This window comes from Gossypium raimondii, chromosome 1 (assembly GCF_025698545.1).
Source record: "Gossypium raimondii isolate GPD5lz chromosome 1, ASM2569854v1, whole genome shotgun sequence".
NCBI lineage: Eukaryota > Viridiplantae > Streptophyta > Magnoliopsida > Malvales > Malvaceae > Gossypium > Gossypium raimondii.
In genome coordinates, this window is record NC_068565.1 from 36,455,036 (window position 1) to 36,466,270 (window position 11,235).

The 11,235-nt window shown below is 33.9% G+C and overlaps 1 protein-coding gene across 2 annotated transcripts; it reads left to right on the plus strand.

Annotated features, from left to right (window-relative positions):
• The first annotated feature begins 5,303 nt into the window (after window positions 1–5,303).
• On the plus strand, window positions 5,304–8,780 carry LOC105785713 (auxin efflux carrier component 4). 2 transcript variants are annotated; one of them, XM_012611838.2, is made up of 6 exons: window positions 5,304–6,796; window positions 6,874–7,174; window positions 7,305–7,390; window positions 7,849–8,006; window positions 8,090–8,166; window positions 8,274–8,780. In XM_012611838.2, the coding sequence occupies exons 1-6, from the start codon at window positions 5,539–5,541 to the stop codon at window positions 8,338–8,340; spliced, it is 1,947 nt and encodes a 648-aa protein (XP_012467292.1). In that variant the 5' UTR covers window positions 5,304–5,538; the 3' UTR covers window positions 8,341–8,780. The 2 variants fall into 2 exon arrangements, with proteins under 2 accessions (XP_012467292.1, XP_012467293.1); XM_012611839.2 differs by having other exon boundaries at window positions 5,307–6,796; window positions 6,883–7,174.
• Window positions 8,781–11,235: the final 2,455 nt, after the last annotated feature.

The following is an 11,235-nucleotide window of genomic DNA, read 5'->3' on the forward strand; positions in this document are numbered from 1 at the left end:
CTTATGCTCTAGCCTGGGAAGGTCGACTTTTATGGAGGAATGCTACTGATTGAGGATGCGCCGGTGGTGGTGGTGGAACGGGCAACGACTGCGGACTAGTCAGCCTAGTTGTTACAGATCTAGTTTGTTTTCTCTCTTGTGGGCTTCAGAACTCGCACTTCCGATGCTACGCCCTTCTCTTACTCTCTCTTCGGTTTCTAAATTACTACTTGTAGCTGGGTCGCTGGCCGACCATTGGAGAGCTGCTTTCAAATGAATCCTTTAATTTGTTTTTCTGGGGGGGGAGTCTTTTGCCTTTTGTTTTACTTTGGTTAAGGATTTTTTGGTTTTTGTTTCTGTTGGATTTTTACTTTTGTTGCTGGTTTTGGTTTGTTAGTAATAAGATGTTTGGGTGGAGCAACGTTTGGTTCCACAAGTTCCCCCTTTTCTTTGGTTAAATGGATGTCAAGTGTTTCCATAAAAAAATCAATATCTACCCCTTAATTGGCCTACAAAATGCGAATTAGACATTGGGTTTTGCTCTCGTAGTTACCTTGAGAAATAAAAAATTAATATCTTATTATTTTAAATTATTTATTATTTAGAATAAGATTAATTCTATTATTAGGTGACAAATACACAAAAAAAAGCAATATCTTATTATTTTAAATTATATCTTATTTAAATCAAGATTAATTCTATTATTAGACGACAAAAGTACAAAAAGAGGCATACACAAAAATTGTAGTATTCAAAGAGGTGTTACTATAAAATGACACATATGAATAATTTATTTTATAATCGAAAATAACATTATTATTAATTTTTTACAAGTGAATGAAAAGAGGGAAGGAGTTTACAAACACAAAGATCGAAACAAATCTCATGCCAATTAACTTAAAACCCATACAACCTTCTCACTAAGTCAATGGCATGATTGACAAAATAACATTATTATTTAAACATTGATAATAACATTAATTTATTTATCTCGATTTTATAAAGACAAAAAAATAAAAAAAGTATGTATCTACTATATATCCATCTTTAAAATATTGTATATATATACTTCTTAATATTGCACAATTAATTGTTTTTAATATTATATATTAATTTTTAATAATGATTACCAATGGTAATTACATGAAATAAAAATACTTTATTAAATAATAAAATTATATACACGTATATTATATATACATTGCCCGTGGTATTGAAAACTGATCTTCCAAAAATATAAAAACATTTTATAAAAAAAAGTTTGTACGTAAAATAATAAAGTAAATGAATAGACAGAACTGAAGTGAGGTTTGACTTCGGATTGGTGGACGGAGAGGCCCAACCCATTACACTCTTCTTTTATGGACATGGCTGATGGGAATGTAAGAGCTAACGACGTAACAGAACAAAATGACTCCTCTTTTTCAAAAGGCTTAAACAATAAAATGGTACATACACTATACTAGTTTTTTCAAATTAGTACTTAAAATATTTTTTTGTCAAAATTGGTACCTAAACTATTAAATCGTTACCCAATTTACCTCAACTGTTGGTTCCGCTAGAAAAAAACTTTCAGCCAATCATAACGTGCCATGCAAACCTCTATTTATTTAACCCATTTTCTTATATTATCTTCTCATCAAAAACTAGATTTTCTTACATTTTCTCATCAACCAAACACCAAGAAAAAATTATTTGCTTCCTTGTACAAAGCTTCTACCATTTTTTCATTTTCAAGCTTCAACTGTTTCTACCATCTTAAAGCTTTTAATCTTCTTTTTTTCTTCATCCAATTCTTTCCTTATACGATGATACGGAAAACCCACAAATTTTAACTATCTAAACCTCAGCAAGTTACTCAAGCCATTCTATAAAATTTTTACCATTAGAAAAAATAATAGTTAACAACAGTTTTGGGATGTAAATCAGAGTTAGCAGAACATTGATTTATCGAGAAAGCCACTCAAAGAATTTTTTTTGGGTTTTCAGTTGGGACCAGAGGCAGTGGTTCTACAAGATGATTCGCAAGAACTAATTTTTTTGGGTTTTTTTTTTTAGCTTTGAATTCCTACAACAGATGTGGCTAATTCAAACAAGGCTGGGTGTGCTACAATGTTGAAAAGCCGATTTGCAGACACCATTAGCAGGGCACAGCAGAAGATGTAGTGAAATCTTGAAGAATTTTTTGGGTTTTTTATATCATTGTATAAGGAAAGAATTGGTTGAAGAAAGAAGAAGAGTGGAAGCTTAAAGATGGTAGAAGCAGTGGAAGCTTGAAGATGATAAAATGATAGAGCTTTGTAAAAGGAAGCAAACGATTGTTTTTAGTGTTTGGTTGATGAGAAATTGTAAGAAAATCTGGTAAAAATTGTTTAATGGAAAGAAAATATAAGAAAATGGGTGGTGTACATGACAAGTTAGGATACTAATTTTTATTTTCTAACGGGACTAATAGTTGGGGTAAAATGGGTAACGGTTTAATAGTTTAAGTATCAGTTCTGACAAAAAAAAAAGTTTTAAGTACCAATTTAGGAAAACTAGTATAGTTTTTTTACCATTTTGTCGTTTAAGCCTTTTCAAAATACAAATTAACTATCGTTATTAATCCTAAAACGTAAAATCATAATAATTTCTTTTGTCCTTCAACATTATATAAAAAGTCATTTTAATCCTTTAATTATTTTTTTAATCCTTAAACTTGCATTATTTATTAAATCACTTCAAAATGGATGGAAAATTTAATATCTGTTAATTTTGTTGACATGGCATCCACGAGACAGTCCGCATTTATGCCACATTTATGCCTGTTAGAAATTAATTAATTTTTAAAATTAAATATATTAAATATATATACTTTTTATACTTTTTTTAACAATTTTTATTTTTTTTAAAAATTATATAATTTTTGAATTTTTAAATTTTAAAAATTAATTAAGCACCCACATGACATGTCACATTAACAAAATTAATAAGCATTAATTTTTTCATTCATTTTGAAGTGATTTGACAAATAACACAATTTTAAAGGTTAAAAGAAGACGAAAAATAAAATAAAGAACTAAAATAATTATTTTGATAAAGTTGAAAGGCCAAATAAATCATTGTATGTAAATGACTAGTAGAATGCACATACACCTACACTTGAGAGTAATTAATTGATTTATTATAAAATAATATAATTAAAATAGGAGATTTTATTAGTATTTGGCTGTTAAAATATTCTTTTCTCATATATTTTTTTATATATCTAGAATTTAGTTTTACTTTTTATTTTAAGGAATTTAGTTTTTTTTACTTTTGAATTTAAAAATTTCAAGTTCAATTGATAATATTGTTATTTTTTGTTAAATTAAAATTCATTACAATGATATATTTTTTATTATATAGTTACCAATTGAATTTTTTTCTTTTCAAAAGGTTATATTTGTGAATTTACACAAGAATTTTAATGATTTTAATAAAGATAGAAATATTAAATTCTTAGAAATAAAAGTAGAGATACTTATTTCAAATATACAAAGAGTAAGTATATTTAAAACATATTTTAAACCATACTTTTAATCAATGATGTGTTTCCTAATACTAAGTCAAAGACAAACAGCAACCCAAGTCCTACGATTCACTCTTCTTTCCTTTCACTTCTATTTTTATACCTAAACAAATATGCTACCAAATAATTTCACAAAATAAAAGTGTGAGATTAGAGTTCAATTCATAGGTTTGTTCATGTGGTATTATAATGTGTGTTAGTAGGTAAGTTTAAACTTATATTGTATAAACAAATGAATTTAAAAATATATTTGAATTTTTTATTTTTAAATTAAAAGATTTTACTATCTAAAGTGAGATATATAATTTAATATTGATTTTTTGGTAATACAGTTAACTTAGGAGGGCTTGCTTTTCAGCAATTTATTCTAGGGTTTTTTCAAAGATTCCATCTAACAAGAATTTTATTTTATTTATTTTTACCAATTCCTCATTAGACCTGTCCATGGGCTGGCCGGGCCCGGAAAAAATTTTGGCCCGACTCTTAGGCCCGGGCCTGGCCCGGCCCGAAATATTGGCCTGAAAATTTTGCCCAGGCCCGGCCCGGAAAAAAATAATAAGCCCGAGCCCAGCCCGGCCCAGTTTTTAATAAACACAAAAAAATATTTTAAAAATAAAAAAATAAAAATAAAAAAAATATTTTTAAAGTATTTTAAAATTAAAAGATAAAAATAAAAAAATATATATTTATTATATTCGGGCCGGGCCAGGTCGGGCTCGAGCTAAAAAAGTTGAGCCCGAGCCCGGCCTATTTTTTAAACGGGCCTCATTTTTTGCCCAAGCCTATATTTCGGGCCTATATTTTTACCCGAACCCTCCCATATTTCGGGCGGGCCGTCGGGCCAGGCTGGGCCGCCCGGCCCATGGACAGGTCTATTCCTCATAGATTGTGAAAGAATATTAAAGATAATTTTCCTAGTAAAAAACTTTAGATTATTAAATTTATTAGGCTTTAATGTCCAGGGGAACTGTTTTATATTTTAAAAATTTAATATTATAATATCAATATTGATGGTTCGAGCTATGATGTCTCTACGTACCTCTATTATTATTCACAAGTCTCGTATTAACATTTATTTCGAGTTTTGCAGTCACTTATCTTTATTGATCGAAGTATTTCTCCATCAACTGTACATGGCTTTCTGTAGAGGCTAGAGATAAAATCTCGATATAAGGACAATACTTTCAATTGTTGAGGTCGAAGTCTACTTCCCAGAAGATGAAACTTCTCCTAAAAGAATCGATTCCTTGTCAACAATAATTTAAGATATTAATGGTATTTTAATTTTTTTTTTCTGTTTTTAAAGAATATAATATGTTAAATTAGTGGGATTTAAGTAAGGAAGAATACTAAATTTAAAATATATTTCAAATGTTGATTGTACATTTTAATATATGATGAATAAAAAAATCATATATAAAAATATTTTAATTAATGATTTATATATTAAATTAAAAAAGTAATAAAATGGTGGAATGTTAATAAAAATAAATTATATTGATTAATTAGTGCAGTTTTAGATTAAAAAGAAAATGAGGGCTGTCCACGTCATGGAAAAAGCCAATGGCACATTAGAAGAGCCACCTGTACATTATTATTATTATTATTATTATTATTATTATTAACCAAATTCTGTAGTTAAGTTAACCAGAAGAGGCGGTGAATTGTTAACCCAAGTTTCATAGTTGAGTGTCCTATCATCCTCTGCTTATCTCCCTACTGTATTATTTTCACTCTTTACCTTCTTCCCTTCCCTTATATAATTCCCTCTCTCTAAATTAAAAGTTGCATATCTTTTAAATTATACGCTGGCTTCTCATTTTCTCTCTTTCCTCACTTCCTTACTTTGATTACCCTTTTTATATATCACAAAAATTTTGCAGTCTTTCTTTCAGACGCAAGCAGCAGGCACCTGTCCTAGAAACAGAGATCTTCTCAAGTTAGTTAACTAACGGTTTTTGCTATCCCCATTTTGCCCTTTCATTCTTCTTCTTCTCCTTCATCGGAAGATGATTAGTTGGAACGATCTTTACACCGTTTTAACGGCGGTGATCCCACTGTACGTTGCTATGATCTTGGCTTACGGCTCCGTCCGTTGGTGGAAAATATTCACCCCCGACCAGTGCTCGGGTATCAACCGCTTTGTCGCCATATTTGCCGTTCCTCTCTTGTCTTTCCACTTCATTTCCACCAATGACCCTTATGCCATGAACTTCAGGTTCATAGCAGCCGACACCCTTCAAAAGCTCATCATGCTCTTCGCTCTTGGATTGTGGACTAATTTAACAAGGAACGGAAGCCTAGAATGGATGATCACCATTTTCTCTTTATCTACTCTCCCCAACACTCTAGTCATGGGCATTCCTCTTTTAATCGCTATGTACGGTCCCTACTCCGGGATGCTCATGGTCCAAGTCGTGGTTCTCCAGTGTATCATTTGGTACACCCTTCTTCTTTTCCTTTTTGAGTACCGCGGTGCCAAAATCCTCATCATGGAGCAGTTTCCCGAAACTGCAGCTTCCATTGTTTCTTTCAAAGTTGATTCCGATGTGGTTTCACTTGACGGCCGCGACTTCCTCGAAACCGACGCTGAAATCGGGGAAGACGGCAAGCTACACGTTAAGGTCAGGAAATCTAATGCTTCCAGGAGGTCTTTGGGGCCTTGTTCCCTTCCTGCATTGACTCCCAGGCCTTCCAACCTCACCGGAGCTGAAATCTACAGTTTGAGCTCTTCAAGGAACCCCACGCCAAGAGGTTCCAATTTCAACAACTCCGACTTTTACTCCATGATGGGTGTTCAAGGGTTTCCTGCAAGACACTCCAATTTCGGTCCAGCTGATTTATACTCTGTTCAATCCTCTAGAGGACCTACTCCAAGGCCATCCAATTTTGAAGAAAACAATACAGTAATGTCTCCACGGTTCGGATTTTATCCAGCACAGACTGTTCCTTCATCCTACCCTGCTCCAAACCCTGAATTCTCATCCGTCACGAAGAACGCTAAAGCTACCCAACAACAACAGCAGCAGCCAGTTCAACCACAGCAGCAGCCTAAGGAGAAGGAGAATAATAAAGAGAATCATGATGCCAAGGAATTGCACATGTTTGTGTGGAGTTCAAGTGCTTCGCCGGTTTCAGAAGGCGGAGGTCTCCATGTCTTTGGTGGTACAGATTTCGGAGTGTCCGAGCAATCTGGACGGTCTGAGCAGGGTGCTAAAGAGATAAGGATGTTGGTCGCAGATCACCCTCAAAACGGGGAAAACAAAGGTACAATAAATTTATTAGTAAACTAGATTATTCTGCTCGGTTAGGAGTTACTGGAATTTTTTAATAATAGATTGTAGCTTGTGAAGGCATGGCAGGCAGTGGTGACGTTAATGGAGAGGACTTTAGCTTTGCTGGAAGAGATGGGGAAGAGGAGAGAGAAAAGGAAGGACCCAATGGTCTCAATAAGTTGGGGTCTAGTTCAACGGCCGAGTTGCACCCTAAAGCCGCCGGAGGGCCGGAGTCTGGCGTAGGCAAACAAATGCCGCCGGCGAGTGTAATGACCCGCTTAATCTTGATCATGGTCTGGCGCAAGCTTATACGAAACCCCAACACATATTCCAGTCTCATCGGGCTTGTTTGGTCCCTAATTGCTTTCAGGTCAGCTCATTATTTGATTTTAAGGTTCAAACATTATTCAACAAGTCCTTTTTTTTTTTTTTTTACTTTTTAATTGGGTTGTTTCATATGTAATGAATTTACTGGTTTGGGGGGACTTTAATTAATGCAGGTGGCATGTGAGTATGCCGAAAATAATAGAGAAGTCTATCTCCATCCTGTCAGATGCTGGACTAGGAATGGCCATGTTTAGCTTAGGTGAGCATTTCTGTTATTTGCTTTATCTTCAACTAATAATATTTGGAAAGAAAGAGAAAGGAAAGTTTATCTGCCTTGACCTAAATAAAATTTCCTAGACCAACTCGGCACCACTATTTGGTGCACTTAACACTATGTTTAACTATTTATGATACTTTCGCCGAATTCAGGCAACCCCATGGGAACAAAAATCCATCTAATGGGATACCATGGACCATTTAAAAAAAAAAAAAATTAGTTTGACATTGAAAGAAATCTTTGGACACTTAAATGGGATTTAACCTCCCGACATGTGGGGTCTTGTTTGCGATGTTAGTAAGCGGTCCAGGGTCGGTGGGCATTGGTTGTGATAGACGCCAATTAGGCCACCAGTTAGTGAAGGTAGGTGATTGATAGATTAGGGACACTTATGGTTTCCTATGGAAAGTCGTAACTTTTGGTGCTATATGGTGAAAAAGGTCTGTTTATGGCACTGCAACCCAAGATCATCGCTTGTGGGAACTCTGTAGCTACATTTGCCATGGCCGTTAGGTTCTTAACCGGTCCGGCTGTCATGGCTGCCGCTTCGATTGCAGTAGGGTTGCGCGGCACACTCCTCCGTGTCGCCATTGTTCAGGTAAAGAAAAATCCTTACCCTCCTCGTAAGCTTTGACTTTTAACGATTTTTTGTCAGAGAAATTTTTGTTTCAAATTGAACAGGCGGCTCTGCCACAAGGAATTGTACCATTTGTGTTCGCCAAGGAATACAATGTCCACCCTGCAATTCTTAGCACTGCGTAAGTAAACAAACTTGGATATATTCAAACATAGTATATATAGCTGTTAACTACTATATATATATATATATATATAGCTGACGGCTTGATTTGTAAATATTTTTCAGGGTTATCTTTGGGATGTTGATAGCATTACCGATAACGCTGGTGTACTACATTCTTCTAGGATTGTGAGGGTACTTTCATAGTAAGCCAGAGATATGAATGGGAGTTTTCCAGGGCTTGATAGAATTGATCAAAACCGGATTATGTTGTTAATTAACATGAGGATATTCCGGGAAAGAAGATTTTAGTACAAGAAAAAGAAATTGTCACAAGGGTTCCAAAACCATTGGAGCTAACCTAGCTAAAGATATTTGACTTAGTAATGTGTCCTCCCTGATTTAAGGGATCATGCCCCCATGAGAAGCCAAGTTTATCCAATTTCCTAGAGTAATTTTGAGGAGAAGAAAAGAAGGCCAATCCTGCATAAGGGAGACAATGAAGAGGAAAATGGGGGCAAACAAAGCTGGTCACTTCATATCTAATTAATTCACTTTTAATCTCCCTTATGCTTTTATTGTAAAGTTCGATTTCATTCTAATGAAAGCTGCCGAGGGTTTTCCTTTTTTTTTTCTCCTTTCTTTTTCAAATGCTACTGGTGCTTTTACATTTTTTTAATACAAGAATGTAATCTGATTTGTTGGCTTTGATTGGCAATTATTGGCGTAAATCATCTGGGTTATTTTTTCTCTGTCTTACTTAGGAGATTTATTAATGATTTTAAATAATAATAATAAGAAGAAAAAGGTGTACTTTTATTGCTCATTTGGTAATTCAGGTTTAACTAGGTGGGCAGGAAACATGTGGTAATGTCCTCGTGTGCGTGGCCTGATTCAACAGCAAACAATGGGGCCATAGGTTATCGAGGGTCATCAAGAATTAAACAAGCAAAATACCCAAAACAATTTGACTCCACCCTTCCCCCAATAATTCACCCAAAATTTATCCAGGTGACAGTATTTGGTATAAATGTGAAATAGCCACCTCCTGTTTTCCGATACGATTATAACATACATTCATATATTTGACATTGATGAATTAAATTATAGAGAAGTGGGGATAGTAGGAGCAGCGAGCAATTAAGACATGGCTCCGACGGGAATGAATACAAGCCAACAAAGACTAATCAAGATATTTGAGAGGGAGAGGGTGATGGTCGATGTCTGCTGAACCACGGACATGAGCCAGGTGAGATGGGCCCAAGCCCAACCGAGGGACCAGGGACCATTTGAGCGATTAATTATACTTTTGATTTTGAAAAAGACATTGCCCATGGGGGACCATGGGGGAATAAATAAATAAAAGGTTGTTTTTATTTTGGGTTAAATACCAATTCCCCTTCAACTATACCTCATCAAACAATGTGGTACTTACGAATTTTTTACTATCAATTTGGTACCTATAGTATTTCACTGGAAAACAAATCACCCCATTCCGTTATAGAATGATGATGTAGCATCAGTAACCACTCACACAACATGACACTTAATATTTTATAAAAATGAAATAAATATAAAATTTCTATTAAAATTTATATAATATCGCAATTATTTTTTAAATTTGATCTTTTTCTTTCTTCTCCATCGTCAAAGATATCTTCTCATTATTCTCCATCATCACACAACAACACCACTAAAATTCTTTGGCAAAATCTTACTTGCTTTTTGGAACACATTTTTACAAAAAAAAAAAAAAAAAGTAAAAATCTTACCAAAGTTTCATCGTTAAAGAGCAGCACCAGAATTCAAAATTCTTACCTAGGTTCCATCGTCAAAGAGAATCTCTTCCATTTTTTTAAATTCCCTACTTGGGTTACGATAAAATTTCATTTTTTTCTTTAAATAGGTATTGAATTTCTAGAATTTCTCTAGGTCTGCTATTGCTTTTTTTTTTGTTAGCTTTGATGTGCCAAAATTTTAATATGAATAAATTTTATAAATTATATTTCCTACATCATTTAGTGAAAATATAGTTAAAAATTTTATCAAGTAATTTTAAGGAGTTACAAAGTACTAAAAATTTACTTCAAATACGTTTTTAACTTTTTTTTAATGTTTTTGAGACTACCAATGTTTTCCTTTGAGTATTTAAAATTGATTTTATGCAAGTTTGGAAGTAGGTTCTATTCATATCCAAATGTTTCGAAACACAGCAATTCAATGAGATTTTTTAGGCGACCATGCTTTTTAGAACCTATAAGTAGAGGTATCAAATCCCAACCAAGAGGTATCGAAACATATCTCTAGGTTTCAATGCATAAGAGTCCAACAACCATAATTTTAAATCAAGTAATTGACACAAAATTTAGGTATCGAAACATGCTATTCTGTAACTGCCAATTAATATTTTAAATCGCTCCATATTATCCCCAACAATTATAAACGATAGCAAATCATTTCCTAGATATAAATACCTATCAATAACATTTCAAGTAAAAAAGAAACCAATATACAAGCATCAAAATCAAGAGAAAAATTTCTAGGTAAGACATTGCCTTGAATACAAGCAACTCTGTTATGTTTTAAGTAGTTTTTCCAAATTAGTTTTAATTTAATAAAAAGTGTAATTTGATTCGTTTTATGACCTTAGGGGCTAAATGAGGGCTAAAGGAGGGCTAACGTACTTAGTGAGTGTGCATGACACCATTCAAAGGCATAAGAGCTCAAGGCTAATCACCATGTTGCAACACGGGAGTCCAACGTCGCAACGTAGGGAGTAGAATACAAGAATTCCAAGGCTACATTTGGTGTTGCGACACACACCTGAAGTTGAACTTGAGCCAAGCAAACTGCCTTTCGATGTCGCGACATAGGAACTAGATGACACAACACCGGCCTTACATCGAAAAGAATTATGAGATAAGGGCATTTTGGTTCACACAATATGTTTTTACATAAAAATGTCAACCGACCTAGGGCTAAGGACGACAACCAACCCTAACTCTATAAATAGACTCTTTAGACACTTGTTTAGGGATGATTTTTATAGTTTACAATTTTCATTGTAATTTAGTTTTCAGTTTCTTTT